We start from the raw sequence: 25,955 nt of genomic DNA on the forward strand, positions 1-25,955 counted from the left end.
TTCTACTAGTCAAAATGTATTTATTAAAGCTATCTTAACTTGCTCTCAAAACTCAGAACTCATTTTCTTCTACTTTCACGATTGACTGTTGCGCTAGCTGTTCATTGGTTGATTCGCGATTCACACTATTGGTCGTTGTTAGTTCGTCACCCATCATTACCTCATCAATTATATCGAAAATTCTTCGTTTAAATTTGCGTTTTTGTGTCATATTCATGCGTCGCATGTCATCTTTCAAACTGAGCAAGAAAAATTCATCCGATTTTGCAGCCAAATCATCTTGCATGTACTCTCCGTACTCACTTTCTGATCTGGATGGTAATCGAGTCTGGTAATTGTAAGTGGACTTAACAGCTTCATTGGCAGGATCCAGATAGTTATGCCTTTGAATAGGATCATTTTGAAATTCCTGATGCTCTGGATGCGATTCCTGAAGGCTGTTTACCGGAATCTGTGATTCCGATGGAGCCCGTGATGCAGAAGGATCATTAGACTCCGTATCGTTCGTCTCCATTTCCACCATAACGGACACCTCCGTTTCGTCATCTTCCAATTTTGAAGTGTCATCTTGATGGGTTTTCGATACTTTCATGAACGGTAACATAAACCTGAGCTCTCTGTTCAAATAGTACTCCTTTTTGGGCGCTGGACCTATGCCTCCAAACATGTGCCTTCGGAAAACAGTGCGAATGTTCTTCCATCGCAGTTTGCAGTCTCGTACTGAAAACAAAAGAAAGAAAGAATATAGGTACAAAAATATCCATATCATATTCCAATATAGAAAAAATACTTTGGCTATAAGAAGAATCCGTAAGTTAATTTTTTGTTCAAAAAGACAGCTAAATGGTAAATGTTTTTTGAATAAAACGAGATATTAAAAAGTTAGCCAGGTGTTTCATAAGGAGGTTCATTAGCGAATTTAACGCAAAAAACGATTATTCTACACATCCTCTGCACCATATTTGTTCGAAAGGTGATATTATGAATGACATCTACCTTCTTCTTGTTCTAAGTGGGTAACGTCGAATCAAAAACGTTTGTCAATTCAATTTCTAGGCTGAGTGAAAGGTTCACAATTTACAGTTACTTTAAAATTACAATAACTTTTACAATTTCACTTTGGGAAAAGTCCTCCGAAGTATCAAAATTATTAATATTTCTTCGTTATGTCCTTCATAGCAAAGTTTTTTTCTTCTTCTGGAGGGTGCCTAGAGGGGGGGAGTGCTAGAAATTTCTTGTTTCACAGAAGTAAAGTCAGCTACAATAATCACAATTTTCATAGATTTCGTGGTTTGGGTAGATTTGTATGGATTTTATTTCAGGATCAGTTATATTTGTAGATGTCGATTTTCAAGTCCAGTCAAAAAAAAACCTTCAGGAATTCTTACAAAAAACTCACGAAGCGTATGCCTTGTGATTCTTCCACGAAATGTTCAGGTATTCAACTATGTGCTTTTAAGAGATTCCAGAGAGAATTACTTCCATGAATTATTTATGTACTTTTTTGTGCTTTCTCCAAAAAACTCCTTTCCCTGTATTCATTAAGTTCCTCCTAAGATTCTCACGGAAAATCATGCCTGAGATTCGAAGTTTTTATTCAACAAATTTTTCCTAAAGCTTGTTTTGGCGTCCTGATCTCATCAAAAAAATTCTCGAAGGATCTCTATCCAATTACTTTAAAAAATCGATTGAAGAATACCGCCAAAGAATGCTTTAGAAATTCTTCTATTTTTCTCCAGGAAGGTCCTCTATGCACTTAAGACATATAAATTACAATTGTCAATTTAAAACGTCATCCATCCATGAACAGATAGCTTGTTCAAAATTTTATGGAATATTGAGGATTACTTTCCCTAGAAATTGTACAAGAAATTCAAATAGTCTCACAAAAATTTACTTCTAGGGATTCATTCCACAAATTCTTCAAAGAGTCCACCAACAGTTTTTCCAACTTTAGCTTTGAGGTTCTGTTTAAATTTTTTCTTCAAATTCCTTCGACAAATCTTCATATCAAAATAATAAAAAAAAATCTGCGAACAAAACATTTATTGATTCTTTCAGGTAATACTCTAAGGACTCCTCCTTTGAACCGGTTTTGATTGGGCAAATGTTCTTGGTGATTTCTCAGAGAGATTCTTCGCAGATCTACAGCAGTTTTTCACAGAAATTCTTAAATTCTCTGAAAATCAATTTGATGTTGCATTGCATTTTTTCGAGACTATCTCAAAAAAAAATATATTTATAAATTTCAATGAAATTTTTATACTGATTCACTTGAGCATTTACAATTCATTCTTAAACTTCTCAAAAAAATTCAGGTTCAGATTCGGTATCTTTCAGGTTCTAGAAAATACTACATAGGGTAAATGTTCCCTTAGTTGTGGGTGTTCCTATAGTTGCGGAAGTGCCGTTTTCACTGATTTTATTACATTAATCATAGAACCGTTACTGCCAATCGACGCATTGGCTTGTTGATACCCGGAATAGTTGAAAAGAGCGTTCAAATTGCTTTAAAACTGATGAAATATCACTAAATTTGCTAAAACTTTACTTGCTTGTACCAATAGTTGCGGTAAAGTGTTCCTATAGTGAAGGATCCCATAAGAAAACAATGGATACCGCAACTACAGGAACACAAATTAAAAATATACCGCAACTAAAGGAACAGTGTACCAATGATGGAGGTATTATTTTTCACTGACATGCCGTGGATTACTGCGATGAAATCATTTTTCTCATTAAGTCAACGGTCGTTACTTCCTGTTATAACATTTACATGTACATTAATTGAGCATCTTGAATTTGGGCGTTTAAATAAATTTCAATCGTGCTTAGTACCTCCACTATTGGTACATCTACCCTATATGCTTCCGAAAGGGTTGGGTGACAAAACGTCGAAAGACAAAATGTCGAAAGCCAAAACGTCGAATGCCAAAATTTCGAAAGGACAAAACGTCGAAGGGACAAAACGTCGAAAGTCAAAATTTCGAATGCCAGAAGGTCGAAAAAATGAAACTTCGACAGGACGTCGAAAGAAAAAAGGGAGTATTTGTAGCAAACCAGGTCGACGATCTTGATTCGATCAATAAGAAATATGTAAAAAAAATCGATATAAATGTAGCGTCCAATCCAAATACTTAGCAAATAACTTTGAACAGTTAAAACATTGAAAAATGTAGCCTTTTCAAATGTTATCTCTGTGATACGGTATTCTTCCGCTGGAATTGGTAAAGATAATAATAAAATGTAATTGAAAGTAGTTGAAATTTTTCGAAATTGCATTAGATTCTTTGTATTATATTCAGGTTTTTAAACAAATATTGGGGTCTCATACACAAAGTGCTAGTTTCAGTATAACATTGAAAGATGGTTGCGAGAGACATGTTTTGAAGAAAAAAAAAATCAAAAAATAGCATAGTTCGTACTCTTTTGTGTATTCACGATAAAACTATAAACAATTATGCGTAGGAAATGTCAATATATGTATAGAAGTCAATTCACTACCACAAATTTAAAACTTGCTGGATATCCTGGTACAGAATATCGGTTCCCCTTAGCAAATAGACAAATCGATGCTATGTACTTTTTTGAAAAAAGAATGAGAATTTTATTAAGAATAAAAAATTTACTAAAACTCAAAACCCCAGTTGAAAATTTTATAAAATATATGGCAACAGTTTGTTGAAAGAATGAGTGTATTTTATAAGAATAAATAATACACTATTAATCAACAGAAATCTTAACCAGCAGCAAATCCATTGCTGCATGGATTTTGAAAAATTTTTAACCTGCAAAATCTTAACAAATTTAATGCAATATTTAAGTTTATTAAGGTAAATATATCTTATTGGATAGGATGTAACGAAACTGTTACGCTCCAACGGTACGTAATTGCTGATATTCACACGTTCTGATGCATAGTGCTTTAGTGGAAATAGCTTTTGTTCACCCACGAGAAGTAGCCAAAATGAATAATGCGCTAAGGATATTTTTTCCATCTGTTGTTGTTAGTTAAGAGATACTCTTCCTCATCACTTAAGCTATGATATTTCTTTATCATCACTTTTCATCGCATATGAATGTTGCCTTACCTCTTTGAATATTTCTTCATTATGACATTCATCACCTTCATTACATCAGATGCAATCAAAATATTTTAGGCTTCAACTTCGAAGTACTGCATCGCTCGTCAGAAATGGATGCAAGATTGACTTTTACTGAATATTTATTCCATGCTTGCTACGATGAAAATTAAAAATTTTGCTGCTACCCACGCCGTTTGCGTCGCAACCATTTTTTCATTAGCAACGCTAGCAACAAACATTTGCTACAAAAAGCACTGCTTTCGACGTTTTGTCTCTTCGACGTTTTGTCCCTTTCGACGTTTTGAGATTCGACGTTTTGGCATTCGACGTTTTGGGTTTCGACGTTTTGTCTTTCGACATTTTGTCCCTAAACCTTCCGAAAGTCAATCCCTGATTTCTTGAAAAAATAACATTTAGTAATCTATTCTTTACAAACTACTCTTCGAATCACTCCATCTCCATATCAATTTGTATCTGATTTCTATAGTAAAACAGACAAAAGTGTTCGAAGTATTAATGAATAAATTTGTTGAATATTTTCAGCTTAAATTGAATTCATAAAATGTACTAAATTCTAGTCGTATACATCAGGAATCCACTCTGGATTTTCTGTAACTTTTTGATAAAATTTCTGACGATATATTTCACAGAAAAGCCTATGTGTTTTTATAGGACTTACTAGAAAAATACTTGTCCTTTTTCCATCCTCTTTTATAATGAACATCTAGACCTCCATGTTCATACGCCAATGGGAATTACACTACAAGCTTCTTTAGAGATCTTTTCAAGTATCCGTGTTTTTGTGAAATTTATTCCATAATTCATCACACTCTTTTTTGAAATATGATCGAAAAGTTTGGACGTTACTCCTGATAATTCTTCTAAAAGTTCTGTCATTGTACAAATTTATTTAAAAAAAAAAACCATCCATGGTTTTCGTTCTTGAAGAAGATTCATCATGAAAAACATTAGAGGATTTGTTCAAACAAATTTCAAGTAATATCTTCAAGGGCATCATTAAAAACTTTTCCAAGATTTCCACCAGAAATTTTAGCTGGTCTTGGGATTCTATCGGTATTATCAGCAGCAACTACTTCGAGAATTTACGAATGTCGTCAAGATTAGCAAAATGTCTTCCCAGTTGCAATTTAGAATTCCTTCAAAGATTTTTTTAAGAACTTAAGAACCTAATTAAGAACTAAGAATTTCCTCTGGAGCTCTTCATGGAAGTCTTTTGACCTAAAATCGGTCGCAATATTTACCAAAAGATATTTCACCCGAACATTTATCTAATTGATATTTCGCGTAATTTTGGGCGTGGACCTTTCACATAGATGACATTAACATAATGAGAATTACACTACCCGCCATAAGTATGGAATCGCATCATTTAGTATTGCAACACCTCAGTTGAATATTGCAGCACCCCAAAAAAGTTTAGCATCACCCGTAAAATATTATACTAATGACGCAATATCGTAGAAACCTTACTTTCTAGAAAGCTGAGGTCTTCAACAAAGTTGTTCAGAAGCCTTACGGCATTCATCAGCTGAAATTTTTAATGCGCCATTTTGCCGCTACGTGGCGCTAGTTTACATGTAATTTGATCATATTCTAGCAGGCTTTAGCTCATGAACCTGACCACTTAGAACGCACTATATACGGTTTGAGTAAACCACAGTTTGAAATCGGTATACCTCAAAATCCAGATAATTTAGAAACTTGTGGTTTTCAGTCAAGTTGTTCTGGAGGTGAAGCGCTATCTGATAGGTACCATCAGATTTAATTCAGAATTTGATCGCTAGGTGGCGTATTCAGAAGGATGGGGTCTTCGGCAAAGTTGTTCAGTAAGTTAAGAATTATCATTGTTCGAGAGAGTCTTCGGCAAAGTAGTTCAATAGCTTACGAGCTTTCATTATTTGACCCAAGAAATAGTAGTAGGGAGCATGGCATTTTTGTTTTGCGGATATTGCAAGATATTGACTTTTAAGACAGGCATTTTCGGCAAAGTTGTTCAGAAGCTATGGTCCCTGATTATTTACCAAATCTTGAACTTCAAGGATTAAACCAAGAAAGCATTTGAGCTACTGAACAACTCTGCCGAAGACGCCATCTTTCTAAGTGATCAGGCTCCTAAGATATTTGCAAAATTAATGTTTTATATTCACTAGCGCAACCTGGTGGCTAGTTTATTAGCTCGAACCCCAACTAACATTCACTCACCTAACAAACACCATTATGGCAGTTTTATCCAGCATCATATTTTATAACATTTTAATAATTTCCATGACCAACCTTTGTTAAAGCATTGTTCACACAAATTTGGAGAAACTTTAAAGCATGTCGTTGAATACCAACTTTATTTTTCAGCTTTAAGAACGTTTTACAAGCATTTAGTTCAGCTTTTATACGGCTGGTCTAAAAATAATTAAAGACTAATAAAAACAAAAAAATATTTTTCTAGGCACTTTATAAATGTAGTGTGCACTATTATTATGATAGTATAACAATCTTATTTAAAATTCGCCTGTATACTGGATTCAAACTCGAGACCTTCCAATCGTCAGCGGTATGCCTTGCCATCTGCGCCATCCTAGAATTGATAATTTTACCGTCCAGTGCAAAATATAAACTTCTCATAGCTGAATATTGATCATGTTCGAGCTTCTATTCGACAACGACTAATCAACACATGGTACGCTAATCTACAACTGAACAAGCATATTATTCAGCTGCTGTTTAGTGCTGATCCAAGCTGAGTTCAGTCGGCTATTTTTAGCGCACAGTGAGAAAATTTATGTCGATGTTGGTCAAAATAATGTTTATTTACACATAGTAAAAACAGTCTGAAATGATTAATCTAATTTCATTATAAGTTTTAGTTTGTTCAAAACTGATTAATTAATATAAATAATTTAATAAATTATAATTTGATTTTTTTTATTTGTATTTTTCATAAACCTATTACACATGCATTGAAGTAAAAGTTCTCTGTATGAATATATTTGAATCATTTGAAGGGTTATTCCTCAGAACCTACCTGAATAGAAAAATATTCGAATATCTTGATGCGATTTTTATTTTTGGAAATGGCCAAGTAAATCATTTTTCTTAGAGCGCAGTATTTATTCAGTTGTGAAGAAATGTCATTTCAAATGTAGCTGGCTATAGAAATTTATTTAATCCATTCTGTCAAAGAAATTTCCATTTTTCTTGTACGGAAAAACATCCCGAGCAGGTGAAAAACGCTTAGCAATAGAAAATATAATATGGATAGCTAAAAGTGATATTAACTTGATAGATATATGATAAAAAATATCTGGAAATGATATCTAAAACAAACTACTAGAACAAAATTGGCATGTCATATTTAGATTCTGCAAGATTTTGCCAATAGCTGCGAGCTATTCATTAGATCTGCGTACATCAAATTTTTCATAGGTTCAGAAGTTCCAGGAACAAAATTTTGATATTATCTTCAGATATTTTATCTCTTGTGTCAATCAAGTCAATATCACGCTTTGTTTGTCAGTACTTTGCTCCTACTAGGAATACTTAGCTTAAATGATTATTTTTGTTTTTCACAATAATTCTGCATTTCTGGAGACTGACCATGTTTATTTTCTGAACAGCTATTTCAAAAGTTTTAAGAAAGCATAATTTATGAACTTTGAAATGCATTCGGAACTCAACACGCATTTCGGATATTTTGTCCATTTTATGAAATTTAGCTATAGTGTGATCGCTTTTACAAGGCTTATTTATTGCTGAACAATGTGTTTGTTGATCGTCATTTTGGCCTCTATTGGATCAACTGTTCTTATAATATACTGAAGCTGAATTAGGATTTTATAAGATACTTATTCAGCTCTTATTCATGCTTATGTTAAACATGTGGGAATAGCTGAAATGCGACGCAAGTAAAACGTTAGTTCGTCTTCTGAATATCCTTTTATACATATACATTTGTTTAGTGGAATATTTGCTTTTTAATTGGGGGAAACATGTCTTGTTCAGCTCATTTGTAGAACAATCTTGACTAGTCGAATGAGAATCTTAGGAAACGTTTAATGAGTGGCGATTCAACTTTTGTTCATTCTAATGCATAACGTTGAACATTGATCTAAGTTTGTGTTAAAAAAGCACCTTCTCAGCTAATTTTTTATTCAGCTGTCATTACCATTATTGAACAATAATTAAACATGCATGCTTGTTTGTGGCTCTGAATTGTTAGTTGGGACAATGATAGTCCTTAAGTTACCGAGCAACAGACAATGCAGTTTGAAAGCGTGCACAATTTTAATTTAGGACTTTACTAGTCCTATTGAAAATCAAGTTACTCAGGACTTCGAAAATATTCTCAATCAAGAGAACGTTTTCGAAAATTCCTGGGAGACTGATTTGGAAAAAGTGATCCTGGCGATGATGGGATTTCCTACATCCTCATCAAGAAGCTTCCATAATGTAGCTTATTATTCTTAGTTGCTATATTTAACAAATGTTTTCAATTAGCATATTTTCCTGACAAATGGAAAAATACTAAGGTTGTACCAATTTGAAAACTAGACAAAAATCCTGCAAAAGCTTCTAGCTATCGTCCAATCAGTTTGCTTTCCTCCATCAGTAAACTTTTTGAAAAGGTTATTTTGAACAGAATGATGGTCCACATCAACGAAAATTTTTTTTTTCCAATGAACAGTTCGCCATGAACATCCGACCACTCATCAACGTTTACGTGTAATTGATCCGTTCCAACAAATCTGAAGGCTATTCTACTGCTCTTGCTCTTCTAGACATAGAAAAAGCATTCGACAGTGTTTGGCACACTCTTAGAAAAAATCATGTAAATTTAAATCCTGTTGGATGCACATAAAAGAAGCGAACATTTGGACATAAATTTAAGTGCGTTCTTAAAATTACATGTCATTGAAAAACCAAAAAATTTGGGGTGGGTAATGTCTATTACATTACCGCGGGGTTGACGTAGAACTACGATGATTAATAATTTGATTTGTCATGTGTATGAATTTGTAAGTGTACTAGTTTTGTGTTGTTATTGATCGGATGAAGTTTTCAGAAGTTAACTCTTTTTGGACTCATTTTGGTAGTCCTGAAAAGAACCATTTGTCGTTCTGTGGTTCCGAGAACCAGTGTTTGGTGTTCCAGGAATAATGCCAGATGATTGAATTTGTTTGATCGTTGCTTCCTTGTGTTGCTTGGTTGGGTGATCGGTTTCTGGCTCCAGCTGTAGTTCGCCAAACTCCTCCAGTAGATTAGATGTTTGATAGCTCGGGTGCTTCGATCGTAAGAATCGATAGAATCGGTCCAGTGCTTTGGTCTGTAGCAATATCCATTGCATGAGCATTTAGGCTCTGTACATTGATACTCATCAATATGCCGGCTTGGACGCTATGATCTAGTATTTTACGCAGTTCGTCTCAAAGCGTCACTAATCGATGATTGCCTAAGCGCTGCAGCTCATTCCTTAAGTCAACCCTCTTGGGAGAATTGCTGCCTTTGGCGTGATGGAACTTGAAAAAAGTAGAGTTTGTCAAAAATAGTCCTTGCAATGAAGTAACCCGCGACAAACCAACATATACCAATTGCTGATCCTGGCTTTTGTCATAGTCGTACACGACCTCGGGGAAAGTTCCACCTTACGACTTATGAACAGTAAAAGCACAGGCACTAACCATCGGGAACTGAATGCGTTTGCATTTGATTATGCCGCACAGTTTGAAAGTAAAATAAAAATTCTCTATACAGGAGTGAAATTGGAATTTCAAAACCAAGAGCCTTACAGTGGCATGAAATATTTTGAACTCTTATAACTGTTAGCTGGTTTAACGAAATTCCTTGAATGGCACCTCAATTGAAAGACAAGACATAAAAGGGTCATGTCGTTTACTTACTGAATCCTACATACCTGTCCAAATAGTTTAATTACTGTTTTAAAAGAGAACGTTGATTTCAAGCAAATTTATAAATAGGGGTGCTAGAGAAAATTTGACGTTATTTGCTTTCCATTCTCCGCTTGGATCGCATCCCAGCAGGCAATAGATCGTCTGGCTCTGACCGGGCGTGCTTCTCAGGCACAGACATCGATAGCGAAGGACCTCCCCGTTTGTCTTGCTTCGCTCAAATCAAACTGTCGAGCGAGCGAGAGAAGATGCCGTCCGAAGCCAAAGTCATCACCGCTGCCGCCGCCTAGAAGAAGAAGAAGAGGAAGCAGTCCACAGGAAAATTTGCGGTCGAACTGTGAACGCGGTCGGGCAAGTCATTCTCGCTTTGTGCTTCACCGCTTGTTTGCGTTCACCCAGCCATCGTCATCGCCGCCATCGTCAGATTTCGACAAAAGCCCGGTGATCCACTACCTGTTACTGTTGTGCGCCATCCACGCCACGAACCTTTCGGTTCGTCGTATAAGCAAATAACTTGCTCAAATTTATACATTTGAGTTGAGGATTCCCCGTTTGACCATGGCAATCAACTGATAACATCCCGCAGTGTTATTTATCTGTACGAGCATCAAAGCTAACAAAACCATCGGCCCTTTTCAGGGCCATCAAATTAGTGGAAAAGAGTTAAAAGAGAAATATTTCCGACTTTATATATGACTTCTAATATTCCTAAATCAATTTCACAGCTTCATACAAAATTTCATTTGTCATGAATAATTTATGAATAAACATTTTGAGACTGTAATCGCGGACGCTGCTGCAGTGCCTTCGAGGTGAGTGCTCAACATTCCACAACAATTGTAAAATAGAGTGGCATTTCCAACAGCGTCTTTGATGTTCCATATTTTAAGGGAACACTTTGATTATTAAAATTATCACATGTAACAAAATTGCGACATATTTAGAATGCTTTTGAAAAGACATTCTCATTGAACAATTGTAATAATTTTGGCACCCATGGATCAGAAATTTACCCTCATAATAAAGAAAACTATTGATTATCAATAGCTCGTATTGAATATTTAGTTAATATCAACCCTTCCAGCAATTCATTTTCGACCAATTTCTCACGCATTAGCATTCTCCACAATTTTCAAGTAATTCCAAGCCCAATACATTATTGGCACATACCCATTTCCCAGATTGGTCGATCAGAAAGCGAAGAGCACAAAAGGGAGGAGCATCATCTGCTATTCTGAGGCTATAAAACATGCTTCCTTCGTCGGATTCAGTTTCATTCCAATTCCGCTTTCGAGCTGGTAAGAGCTCCTCCGAACTTGCTCAGCGAGAAGTACCTCGCTGCTAGAAATCTGCTGAGCTGTTAATCTTCAAGCTGCCAATCCAGCATCTGGTTTGTGAAATCGCTCAAGATTTCTAGGTTGACCGATCCGCGCTTCTAAATTTCGACTCGTGGTCACAGCATCCAAGCTCAATCGGCCCTTTTCAGGGCCAACATACGTTCATAAAAGGGTTTATTGGATGATATTTACTGATTTATCTATAATGATATAAATATCGCGGTATACTATAATTTGGTTCACATAATTTACCCCACATAATTACAAGAATTTTAGAATTTACCACTGCAGCACCGTCGGACCGTAATAACATCATACTACTCGGCATTGTATGGTATTTCCAACAGCATCGTTGATTTATCATATAAGGGGGAACACTTCCTAAATCCAAAACGAGTATGGGAATTGGAAAATGTATTAAAATTAAATACTGTTCAATAAACTGGTTTCCTGACCAATTGTAATGAGCAACTATTGATCTGAAATTTTTCTACAGGTTAGTCTATTGCAAATGTCATAGTATATAAATCAGAACACATTGAACATTGATCAGAAATATTTAAAATATGCACGAAACCAAAACATGCGTGATTTTAATTTATTGTAAGCTGTTAAAATAATGCTACTGTCCATACGAACGCGCATGTGAATTTTCCAAGATATGTAAATCCCTAACCAAGACATCAACTTCATGTATCTTATCCTAGATTGGTCAATCAGAAGAAGGCGAAGAATACGAAAGGGAGGAGCATCGTCTGCAATTCAAATTATGTAAAACATACTATCTTCGACAGATTCGGTTCATTTAAGGGACGAATGACCTTCGGATTAAAATCCCTCTGTAACAACAACAGGATTCGGTTCATTTCATTTACACTTTCGAGCTAGTAAGAACTTCTCGTGATAAACACAGTATAGCTGGTAATATTTCTTAATGTGCTTACCACATACTAGCTATAGTCTCTTAATTCATCTCGTAGCATGTTCCGAGAACGCTGCTGCAGTGCCGTCGGGATGCCATAACAGCATAATGCTCATCTTGTACATCCCTTGCCAAGATCAATTTCATATAGCCTATTTCTCAGATTAACGCAATAGACAACATGTAGAAAAATCAATTCAGATCAATAGTTGCTTATTACAATTGGTCAAGAAACAGTTTATTGAACAGTATTTGAAATCTGTCGCAGTTTCAATACATTTTCCAATTTCTGTACTCGAGAATTTTGGAAGCGGGGACCGTGATGCTCGGGATGGATTGTCCTCCATGACTGGTCCTGGCCGGAAATATTCGTGGGGAGAAACTCGACCCTTTGCTGCAGGAATTTCATTAACAACTCTTTGGTAAAGCAGAAATTTTCCGAAGAAAATTCTGCTAAAAGTGAACTTTTTCAAAACAACTCTTTTTGATTGGAATATTTATCAACAACTCTTTGTCAAGTAAAAGCATCCTAAATAACTCTTTGCTCCATCGCCAAACCAAACCATTTCATTGAATTCATCAAGTACAAGAATATGAATGGTAAGGAGAGGCAGATGGTGTATATTTCGCTAGCGTTAGTTTCCAACAGGTCGCCGGTTGGCGCTGACTACTAATCCGTCCACTGAATGATTTTCAGTTGTTGCTTTCACTTCGTTGCTCTCTGGATCCGTTCGCTACTCGCACACTGCTGTGGCTTTCACGCGCTCTTCTTTGCTGCTCCGCTGCTTGATCCGTTCGTTATGCCGTTCGATTTGTGAATGAGCTGGGAGCAGAACAACCAGTGGTTTTATTTGCTCGAGCTCCGTTCACCGATGGCAAGTGGTGGGGTTCTCGCTTGGTTGTTTCGTCACTCCGTTCGTTACTCGCACGCGATTGGTTATTGCTTTCGCGCTATTTTCGTTGATGGTGTGATTCTTCGCTGAGAAAAAAAAAACTGCAACTCTTTTGATTTTTCATGCAAAATGACCAACAGTTATTTATGGACCGATTTGAATGAAATTTTCACAAAATATCAGACATAACTTATATTTTAACATATATTATTGAGTGATTTTTCCAATCACACGTTGAAAAGCAGTAACGGTTTGACTAAAGTGAATTTTTTGACGATTTTTTATAATTGACATAACTAAACATATTGAAGGAATAGCTTCATGGTATCTCCAGCAAAGTTGTAGATTTTGACGAGATGAATAAGTTTGCTGAAGACAGTTTTTGTGTAAGGCTATCAGATTTTAAGATAAAAAGTTTTGAATTGTTAGTCGAAAATTACAGTTTAGTGTGATTGGAAAAATTATTCAAAAATATATGTTAAAACTCAAGTTACATCTGATGTTCTGTGAAAGTTTTATTCGAATATATTTCCATAAATAACTGAGATCTAACTTACCAAAGTTGGTCATTTTGTATGGAAAATTGAAAAAGTTTCAAATCCTTAGAAGAGTGGTTAGAGTCCGCGGCTACAAAGCAAAGCCATGCTGAAGGTGTCTGGGTTCGATTCCCGGTCGGTTCAGGATCTTTTCGTTATGGAAATTTTCTTGACTTCCCTGGGCATAGAGTATAATCGTACCTGCCACACGATATACGAATGCAAAAATGGAAACTTTGGCAAAGAAAGCTCTCAGTTAATAACTGTGGAAGTGTCATAAGAACACTAAGCTGAGAAGCAGGCTCTGTCCCAGTGAGGACGTTAATGCCAAGAAGAAGAAGAAGATGTGAATAAGTTCTCAGTTTATTCGACAAACCAGCTAAATATTTCATGGGTGCACAACAGCAACAGGGTAGCGGATCACAGGGATTTAGTTGAAATCTGGAAACGTCGCTCAATTTTGAAATCTTGAGCGATTTCACAAACCAGATTCTGGATTAACAGCTCAGCAGGCTTCTAGCAGCGAGGTACTTCTCGCTAAGCAAGAGCTCTTACCAGCTCGAAAGCGGAAATGGAATGAAACTGAATCCAACGAAGGCAGCATGTTTTATAACCTTGGAATAGCAGATGATGCTCCTCCCTTTTGTGCTCTTCGCTTTCTGATCGACCAATCTGGGAAATGGGTATGTGCTAATAATGTGTTGGGCTTGGAATTACTTGAAAATTGTGGAGAATACTAATACGTGAGAAATTGGTCGAACATGAATTGTTGGAATGATTGGCATTCCCTATATATTCAATACGAGCTATTGATAATCAAAAGTTTTCTTTATTATGACGGTAAATTTCGGATCCATGGGTGCCAAAATTATTACAATTGTTCAATGAGAATGTCTTATCAAAAGCATTCTAAATACGTCGCAATTTTGTTACACGGGATAATTTTCCTAATCAAAGTGTTCCCATAAAATATGGAACATAAAAGGCGTTGTTGGAAAAGCCACTCTATTTTACAATCGTTGTGAAATGTTGAGCACTCACCCCGACGGCACTGCAGCAGCATCCGCGAGTACAATCTAAAATGGTTGAGTCATAAATTATTCATGACAAATGAAATTTTGTATGAAGCCGTGAAATTGATTTAGGAATATTAGAAGTTATAAATAAAGTCGGAAATATTTCTCTTTTAACTCTTTTCCACAAATTTGATGGCTCTGAAAAGAACCGATGGCTTTGTTAGCTTCGATGTTGTTACGGATAAATAACACTGCTCGGATTAGCAAAACTCAGGGGGCTTCTGGTATTTGCTCCTAACGGGATTGCTTTTTGACCACCAATGATGATTTCATCACGAGTCGAAATTTTGAAGCGCGGGTCAACAACTTCTCGGCCGATGAAATTTGCGGCGGCGATGACGATGGCTGGGTGAACGCAAACAAGCGGTGAACCACAAAGCGAGAATGACTCGCCCGACCGTGTTCACAGTTCGACCGCAAGTTCACCTGTGGACTGCTTTCTCTTCTTCTTCTAGGCAGCGGCAGCGGTGATGGCTTTAGCTTCAGATGGCATCTTCTCTCGCTCGCTCGACAGTTTGATTTGAGCGAACCACGACAAACGGGAGGTCCATCGCTGTCGATGTCTGTGCCTGAGAAGCACGCCCGGTCAGAGCAAGCCGATCTGTCGCCTGCTGTGATGTGAGCCAATCGGAGAGTGAAAAGCAAATGACGTCAAATTTTCTCTAGCCACCCCTATTTATACATTTGCTTGAAATCAACGTTCTATTTTAAAACAGTTATTAAACTATTTAGACAGGTATGTGGGATTCAGTAAGTAAACGACATGAAGCTTTGATGTCTTATCTTTCGATTGAGGTGCTAATCAAGAAATTTCATTAAGCCAGCGAAAAGTTATGAACGTTTAAAATATTTCATGCCAGCGTAACGCTCTTGGTTTTGAAATTCCAATTTCACTCCTGTATAGAGAAGAAAGACGTACTTCTACGTCAAAAAAAAAACACGGCATGACGTAAAAATAAGCACGTTGTGCATTATTTTTACGTCATGTCGTGTATTGCTTCCATATTTGTGTGGTCGATTTGCACAGGTCAGACGCAACCAACAAAATCCAAATCCAATAATCTGAGCCCAAAACTTTCATTTCGTGGTGCTTAGGAATGGAGGGTCATAGAATAATATACTTACATGATCAGAACTCATCGTAGCTGAAAAAACAACAGCCGATTTGTTGCAGTAATCACATGAAATGCAGGAAATTAAAATAAACCTGATTTTATTAGAATAATCCTTATGTTTTCCACCTTGTCCACCGCGATCAGTTTTTCTTGTTTGCTGTTTCAAATTTCGATCGTCGTCCCACTCACACTTTACCCGCACTTCACAATAAATTTCTATCATCGTTTTTCAACTGAACTTGAACTTCTACACGGAACTCTACATGAACTCTGCTACACTTGGCTTCTGCAAATTGAGTTCCATTCGCACTTGAGGTACAGAATCTTTTTGGAATCATTAGATTTTCAATTACTCACTTGCTTTCTTGCCCATATTCATTCACTTTCTGCTTCATCGTAACAAGAACTTCTTTCAAGGTCCATCCCGCCTTGTGCAATTATATGGGGCATACGGAGTTTTTCTTCACAGTTTATGCACCAGGCCCAGGCATAGTTCCGACGCATCCTTGAATTCATTTTCCACTTCCGCGATACGTTACTGTACTGAGTTCGAAATTAAAGAGCATAATCTCTACGCGTCTTGCACGATTCACATAAATTTCGCGGTCAAACATCCGACTGTGTGAATAAACAACTTGGAATCAGTAAGAAAAATGGCTGACCGAAATCGGCATCGGCTAGCAAGTAATAACGTGTAAATTTACGTGCTTCAAGTCACAAAAATATTCAACGTCCTCAGTTTACGGCTTTCAACATCTATTATTTATTTAGATACTTTATTTTTCAAATGTAGGCTACAATACAGACAATAAGACGTAAAACTAAGTCCAATTTCTATTTACGTCTCCAAATGTTTATGTGTAATGATAATTACATCACATGTGAAATTAATTATTTTTCAGAGTGATGAAGGCTTGATTGTAAAATTAAAAAACTTTAATTTTCCAACGTACATTGTTAGAATAATTCAAACTTATCGGTCAAATCGTACACTTCAGGTTAATTATCAGAACTTCAGATCTGAAAGACTTCCTATAAGAGCTGGTGTTTCCCAAGGGAGCATTTTGGGACATTATACAATATACAATATTTTCACATCTGACTTACCTGAGTTACCTCAGGGATGTCAAAAATCTTTGTTTGCGGATGACACTGGCCTCTCCGCCAAAGGACAAAGCCTGTGTGTCATCTGTAGTCGATCGCAAAAAAGTTTGGATATTTGGAAAATGGAAGATTTCTCCTAACGCTTCCAATACTCAACAACCAAACCAAAAGCTCTTTATTTGAAACCTTCAAGTAGACATGTTGTCACGATGAGAGGGGTTCCAATAAATTGGACAGATAAAGTTAAGTATCTAGGGCTCATGCTAGGTAAGGATTTCAACTTTCAAAAATCACATTGAGGGCATTCAAGCCAAATGTAATAAATATGTAAAATGTCTCTATCCTCTTATCAATAGAAAATCAAAACTTTGTCTTAAGAACAATCTTTTGATAATCAAACAAATTTTCAGGCCAGCCATGTTGTATGTACCAATATGGACTAACTGTTGTCATACCAGGAAGAAAGCTCTGCAGATAATTCAAAATAAAATTTTGAAAATGATTCTGAAGCTTCCTCCCTGATATATGTAGTTCCAATGCGTTACATATAATATCCAATGTTGAAACATTGGAACAAATGTCAAATAAAATAAATAATAATTTAGGGCAAAAATCGTTACAATCTTCTATTGCCACGATTAATGCGTTATATATTTAAGTTAAGTTAGGTTAAGTAAATTGAAGATGTTTGTTTTCTCTCATAAGCAGGTGAAATCAACTCACCTGTACAAAATCTGAACTGCTACGGCAAATGAAATGTAATACCGTAAAATGGGGTGTTAAGGACTCGTGGGGTTTTAAGGGATTGAACTTCTCAATCAAGTTCGACAAATCACAGAAACCTAGAAAGTCGATATGTAAGTCATCTGAAATGCTCGATTTGTTCAAAGAATTGTGAACTGCATTATGTAATAGAAGCTGTCTATTAATATGAAGTATTGTGGTTTCTAGAAATTAAAAACCTTTCAAAACATTTTCGTTAAAATTTTATGGTCTAAATACATTTATCTACAAAACCATGAAATAAGGAAATCTAATTGAGATCATAGTACAGACAAAAACTTCTTTAAATTATGTCTGGGTTTCGATTTTTAGAAACTTTTATTAAAAAAGCCTCGTTTTGAAAATAAGTGGGGTGTTAAGGAATTATCTATTATAACTTTTCTAAGTAACTAAACTCATTAAATTTATGCCGTATTATATTTCAATATAGTTTTGAGTTGTTTCGTGAAGTTGAACTGCAACGTAAAGTTAAGGGATCTATTTAGTAAGTCACTAAATATCACCAAAAATGACTTATTTCAAAATTTGGTAAAATTGGTAGGAAAATGTAGATAAAAACTGATTAATAAGAATATGGGTTTTTCATGATGATATTTTCAAAAGTTGTTCACATTGGTGAAAAGTTTGCATATAAGAATGATTATCTTATTTGAGTAGCCCGTCATTCGTTTTGGCAACAATGATGAATTTGCAGCTTACATTTCAAAGTGATAAAACTCAGCCTTGATAGTTTATATTGACTTGAAAATGTATCACTGTACGCGCTAACATGCATAAAGTATGCTGATACTTTTTCAGCTTTGGCAATGCAAAACCAACTGATTTTCTTTGATTCGAAATCGTGAGATGAATTAGCAACAATCATCAACGACGCGTACAAATTTCAATGACGGCCTACTTCGCCTTAAGCATTACCTAGGTCCTAGATAAACAATTATAATATAAGGTTGTTTCCGAGCTCTTTTTTGGAAAATATATAGTGTGCGGTATAGTGTGAGCGATTTCCGCTCTATATTGGAAAATTTTTGTTAGGTTTTTTCTCAATCATGCCACTGGGTGTTACATGCAAATCCGTTATTTGGTGCAGAGTTGCTTGCTGTCACTATCAACGCTTGAAATTTGCTGATTTGTACAGGCCGACTGCGATACAATTTGGATCATTCTATATCACATCAACATCATGCTGTCTACTCCATCTCCAGTGCATTGATGGCGATAGACTATGGATATCACTGATGGGTTAAGTTTAGCCTAAAATTAGGCAAATAAAATGGCAATTTATTAGTATGATTTTTTTGACAGTGCTGCCAACAGATTGAAATTACGTGTTGGTCACTGAAAAATCTTAAAAGCATGGATAACTACCACGTGATCACTCATTCTGCAGTGACACTTACCCTATTCACACTTATAGCTTATTGAAATTATCCTTCTTTTGACAAGTCATGACAAGATTGCTCTGCACTGTTCTAGGATACGAATACTGCATATAAGTATAAAAATCTTTTCAAGACAATTGTGTGATGCACTGATAGCTTGCTTGAAAATAGAATCAATAGGAATGAGAGATTTAGCAGTTAGGAATAGCGTTTTCAGGAGTTCCAACTTGAATTATATTGAAGTAATATCATCTTTACATTGAACAAGACCTTTAGAGTTGAAGGGACACATCAACGATGTTGACCAAAATATTTTTTTTTTTTTGCTGTTGGCAAATTATAGTTTTATATACAAAGCTCAAATTCCTTAACTCCCCATTTTGCATTTTCGCCAAAAATCGCACATATTTATGATTATCTTAGAAATCTGCCATAGGATCGTCTTCATTGTAATTGGCTTTTGATATACACGCCGGGAGAATGGTAGAACAGTATTTTGTTCAATTATTGGCATACTAGAAGTTGCTCAAATTTTAAGTGGAATTTTTTTTTCATCCCTTAACACCCCATTTTACGGTATGTTGTTCACAAAATGTTAATAAAATCTTAAATTTGTTTTACCAAATTAGGATGATAGTGTTGTCTAACACAGAACAACTAGTTATAAGAAATTATTGTTATGGTTGGAATAATACTAATAAAGAAATTGAAAAAAAAATCCTGTCATAAAAGTCGAAATTTCGTGTTTCGGTCAGCGAACTTTTGTCCCACACTAGAGGTAACAGGTAACAAAGTTCGCATAAGATAATCAGATTTAAAACTGGGGTAAATATTTGGCACAAGTTAATGCAGCAAAATTGTAACCAATATATTGAAAGTTTACTTTGAGGAATTCATTTATTTCAACTGGTATAATTTTTCTAAAAATATTGATTATTCTACTAAGTTCGAACTTTAGCCTTACTTTCTATATTGTTCTATAATGCTTGTTGAGATGCTTAAAACTAATACTTTCAGAACTCTGATGCAACTCCAAATGACGCAATGCTTATGATAATATGTGAAACAAAGCTCATGCTGCTGAACTGTCGAATTCGATCAGATAAGAACAAAGTCATAGCCAAAATTCTTAACGAGGCTTACTTGACCAAAACTCCGCTAATTGATTAGAGCATTAGTAAACAAAATTAGAAATATTTTTGAAAATTAATTTAAACCTAAATAAAAACTACGCAATGCGTTTGACAAAATCGTCAGTACAGTCACCCCACAGTTATGGATCAACTAAGGGTCAATTTTTAAAACAAAATATGAGTGTAAATCATGGTGACGATATTCAAAACAAAATTATGTACCGCCCAAGCAATGTATATTTTAGTTGTTTCCGGAAATATACCTCAAAATTCGCAATTATTAAATATTTATCGATTTCTATAAAAAATAAATTCAAACGTTGGTCATTCCATAGATGTGGATTAGTGGAAGGATCCTTATTATGGATCAGAGCACAATATTAGCAATTCACCTGCGATGTAAATGAATGGTGTGTTAGTGAAAGTATGCGTTTTAGCGTTTATTTCCGAATCGCCTATCTTTTATTCATAACTGTGGTATGGTTTTAAATGCCATAGTGTATCAACGCTTCTAAGAATAAGGTTGGCATTTTATTACCCCGGAACAGAAAAAAAATATATGTAAAAGGTTATTATAATTGAATGCAAAGCTCTCAATATTCATGGTTCACGTAAGAGAAATGTTTTTTCTAACATAACGGAAAATTTATTTGATGAGATATTTTGTGTTTATTCCAGCACTGATCCATATCTGTAAGATGACTGTAAATTGCGTTCTATCTTGTTTGTTTTGGGTTTATCCTTGCAAATGAATAAGTTAAACCCTCAAATATAATATTAGCGGCAAGATAAATCCTGCAATGGCCAAAACGCTAGAAACTCTGCCCTATTTTTAACAAAACAAAAACTAACCCGAATAGCAAGCCAGTTGAGAGATTGATTGTCTTTCCATTCTACCCCGTAGCAGGTACCGAAAACTGTGGAATTGCTCTATTGCTCTACTCACCAGGTGCGTTGAATTCTGCTGAAATTGCTCTCCATGCAGCGTCAGTTTCTGTCCTGCTCGAATATCTGTTGTTGGTAAAATCGTACAGACAAGGATAAAGTTTAATTGTGCGGGCAAATCGAACGTTTTCCTGCTGTTCTAAAGCCATCGGAACGCTGTAGAACTTCATACGACAGAGTTTATTCCAATCAACTTCCATCACCCGACAAACACACCGTCGAGGCAACTGAACTGCGCTTCTCGAGAATCAACTGAGGCTAAAAAATGATGCTCGTTCGGCTACCAACCACTTCGTAGGTAGATAGACGAGGCGACCGTAGTTGCCGGCAGACATCGTTGCCATGTTTTGTGTTGGATTGTTCGATTCCCCTTTCTAGCGAATGCACCATGGCATGGTTGGCAGTTGCCATGAATAGGGAGTGTTAAACATTTAGAGATGCGATTGTATGTGTGTGCGAGTACATGTGCTGCTGAAATTGAACACTGTAGAAAGCAACTGATAATCGCGAGGAAACCGTTGACCAAACCAAATTGAACGTTGAGTCAAAAATAAACAATGTTTTTTGATCCGAAAGAGTATTTTTATGATCGAAATTCTTAAAACACAAAGCAATGGTAGCAATTTTACTGTAGAGGAGGTAGTGTTTTGATATATACCAAAGCCTGATTCATATGATCGTAATGATAATCATTCTTCTACTATAGTTGGATAGATTTTTTACAATTTATTTGTTAATATTATTTTGAAAATTACATTCATTTTTCATATCAAAGTGCCTAACGCAATACTATCACTCTAATTTCATAAAACTAAAATCATCTATTGTTAACAATTTGTTGAATTATTACTTTTAATTTGCCGTAGCAATTAGGAGTTAGTCCAGGTGAATTGAATTAATCTACTTATAAGATAAAAAAACGCTTTTCCCTAAACTTAACCTAAATCTATAGATAACTAATCGTGGCAATATGATGCTTTTTGTCTAAAAATATTGTTAATTCTATTAGAGATTTGCTCCAATGTTTCAACATTGTATATTCAACATAATTAAGGAGGGCTCTGTAAAGCTTTCTTTCCAGTATTACAGCTAGTGCATGTAATGTTGTTCTTGAGACAAGGTTTCGATTTTCTGTTAATAATTGAATACTAAATATCCATCCCGGGACATCCCATGACCAACAAATCCGGGATTAGGAAAGCTTCGGGATCCGTATCCCGAGATATAACTTCACATGTCCCAAGAATCCAGGGATTCATTGGATGTACGTAAATTTGAATAAAAGAAATTACATTTCAGAATGAATTTTCGCTCAAAAGTAATCTTTGACTTGTTAACTTCGAATTACGCGCTTATGATCTGTGAAAATCTGGCAGATTGACTGTTTAACCAGGTCCGTCACACTCGGGCACAGATTGTGTACCACTTCTGGTACTGCATTTGGTCCCTCGGTAGTACAAAAGGTACCCAAGTTTGACAGATCGCAGTACACTTTTCACGGCATTCTAGATTACCTTATGAGCCATAAAATTTTGGGCAACTGCAAGGGACATCGGGGTCTTTAATTTGTCTTTGGTTTAACGATAAACTTGTGACGATCGATGCGCCACCATATTTCATATAACGGAGGTTATTAGAACTAACTTGGAGGTGATGTTTTGAAGGTTATTTGGAAATTTGGAGGTTAAAATCACCTCCAAACACTATCGATTTTGCGGTGGAATGTTGACGTTTGATCACGAATATAATTAAGATTTATGTTTCGATAGATTGAATGAAGGGAGTTGGCAGCACTGCTATGCTGCAATCGTGGTTGTATTTCGTTACATATGATTGATTGAAAAATTGGTGTTTTTTGTACGAATATATTCCGGATCATAGTGTAGTTTTGCTAAAGATGGACATTTTCATAGTGAATGGAAGAATTAGTGCATTGAGTGGTTTATGCAGCCATGGGAGTGGTTTTGGAAGTTCATGATTTGCTGCTGAAAATTGATTTCATTTCATGTTGTTTGCGTGCGCGGTGTATGTTTGTCGTAGTGTGCTACTGGATGCAACATTACTCATATGATGATCGTTACACCAATCCACCAGAAGCGGATAAGTGTGTGTGTGACGAGGTGATGGATGATCAATGAGAATACACTCCCGTGCAAAAGTTTGGGTTCACCCCCTCAAAAACATACAAAAGTGTTCTGTCCATATCTCTGTGATTACACGTCCAATTAAAACTCTTTAAGCCGCATTCGAAAGGCAAAGAGTTATTCTTACTTTGTATGTATTTTTCCAAAAGCGTTTTTTGAATTTTGTGTACTAAATTTTAACTTAAAGTTGTTACATTTTTCAAAAAACACACTGAAAAATCATATCTAATTTCCTCAGCATTGGGTCGACCAAAATTTTAAATCAAAGTGTCATTAGGATCGTAATCTTATATTCTTTGAAGAGACCCCACGAAATTTTGGCGGAAAAATCTGGAAAGTATTTAAAATCAATGAAACAGTCAGTCAAGTCATCGTGCAAAAGTTTGGGTTCACCCCTCAGTATGATGCAAATCGTGCAAAAGTTTGGGTTCACCTGAGCCGCACGCGCATCATTTGTGTCAATATCTCAGCCATTTTTCAACCGATTTTAATAGTTTAAAGCTTTTTTGAGCGCGAATAATGGCGCGTACATGATTGGTATGAGATTTCACAGATTTAAGTAAGTTCAGGTGAACCCAAACTTTTGCACGATACACCATACTGAGGGGTGAACCCAAACTTTTGCACGATGACTTGACTGACTGTTTCATTGATTTTGAATACTTTCCAGATTTTTCCGCCAAAATTTCGTGGGGTTTCTTCAAAGAATATAAGATTACGATCCTAATGACATTTTGATTTAAAATTTTGGTCGACCCAATGCTGAGGAAATTAGATATGATTTTTCAGTGTGTTTTTTGAAAAATGTCACAACTTTAAGTAAAAATTTAGTATACAAAGTTCAAAAAATGTTTTTGGAAAAATACATACGAAGTAAGAATAACTCTTTGCCTTTCGAATGCGGCTTAGAGAGTTTCAATTGGATATGTAATCACAGAGATATGGACAGAACACTTTTGCATGTTTTATAGGGGGTGAACCCAAACTTATGCACGGGAGTGTATATACCGAGGTGTGGAAAAGACATTTAGTGTGCGTGACATTACATTAAACGCTCTAAAACGTGTCCGGAAATATTGTTCTGTCTAAGCGGTCTTACTCACTGTGTTTTGCATGCATAACAGTTGAACAAAAAGCGCTAAAATATTTTAAAACAGCATATTGAAACATTGCCTTTAAAACATTACGGGCCTAGCAAGTTATTATCATCAAATAGATAAAATTATGTTCTAGTGAAAGGGGGCCCAGATAGCCGTAGCGGTAAACGCGCAGCTATTCAGCATGACCATGCTGCGGGTCGTGGGTTCAAATCCCACTGGTCGAGGATCTTTTCGTAAAGGAAATTTTCTCGATTCCCAGGGCCTAGAGTATCTTCGTACCTGCCACACGATATACACATGCAAAAATGGTCAATCGGCAAAGAAAGCTCTCAGTTAATAACTGTGGAAGTGCTCATAAGAATACTAATCTGAGAAGCAGGCTTTGTCCCAGTTGGGACGTAACGCCAGAAAGAAGAAGAAGAAGATGTTCTAGTAATTGTTGATGCTTTCACCAAGTTCACTAAATGTTTCGCATAAACAACTAACAGCCCCGAGGAAGTTATCCATTGTCTTGACTAACACTGCAACAAATAATTTACTATCAGCCGATGTAGTTTTTCCTATTTATTAACAGCTACGTATTCAAAACCTCTAAGCAGAATCTCAAAAAAAAAATCCAGTAACTCTTTACAGATTTGCGTTTTTCAACAACTACTTGCAGTCTTCTTCAGTTTCAGTTACATCAATTCACTAGAGATAACTGACACTGCACTGTGTTTTTTTTTTTTATTTAAATTAATAAGTAGACTCGGAGTAGGATTGCAACGCTTTTATTGGCGTCACATTACCAGAATATTATTGTTGGATTATGTCATATATCATAACATCAATTTTTGACTTGACTCTAGATTGTTGTCTTCGAGTTAATCATTTGCATTATAAGTACTAAGATTTCTTTGGAAAATTTGACGAATTCCATCCAGAATGAGTCGAAAAAAATAAAAATCGTGCTCGATAGTCTTCGATTTGGATTAAATTTTGCACATGTTTTTGGTATGGTAGAATAAGTGTTTTCCATAGAAAAATTTAACATTTTGACTTAAGTGTAACTTTTGAAAATGGCCTATAAATGTTTGCATGCAACTTTATTGAAAAATTCTAACTCCGAAAATGTTGATTTTAGAGAAAAATGGTCTAAGAAGAAGTTGTAGTGAACTGTTTGGGATATAAGAAAAAATATATACTGAAAAATATTTTATTTATTTTCATAGAAAAATCAAAAATAAAACTTGAATTTTAAATTACACAAAAACCCCATTTTTAATATTTTTTAAATTTTCACCATAGAATCCATAGACAAATTTTTAATAAATTTTTTTTTTCTTAGAATAACTTTTGGTCGATTTTCAAAATTTTGATTTTTTTGTCAAAATAAATACGTTCCGATGATACAGTAAAATCTTGAAATGATTCAAATCCATGATGATTATATAAATAATTTCTCTAGAAATAGTAATTTTCGAATTATATCGAGTTTAATGC

The 25,955-nt window shown here is 35.5% G+C and overlaps 1 protein-coding gene across 1 annotated transcript; it reads right to left on the reverse strand.

The window, feature by feature from the left end:
- LOC5580151 lies at positions 1-21,700 on the reverse strand. The gene is made up of 2 exons (XM_001655242.2): positions 21,231-21,700; positions 1-720 (listed from the first exon to the last, which is right to left on the reverse strand). The coding sequence occupies exons 1-2, from the start codon at positions 21,427-21,429 to the stop codon at positions 53-55; spliced, it is 867 nt and encodes a 288-aa protein (XP_001655292.1). The 5' UTR covers positions 21,430-21,700; the 3' UTR covers positions 1-52.
- Between the last annotated feature and the right edge of the window lie 4,255 nt (positions 21,701-25,955).

Source organism: Aedes aegypti, chromosome 3 (genome assembly GCF_002204515.2).
Source record: "Aedes aegypti strain LVP_AGWG chromosome 3, AaegL5.0 Primary Assembly, whole genome shotgun sequence".
Classification (NCBI taxonomy): domain Eukaryota; kingdom Metazoa; phylum Arthropoda; class Insecta; order Diptera; family Culicidae; genus Aedes; species Aedes aegypti.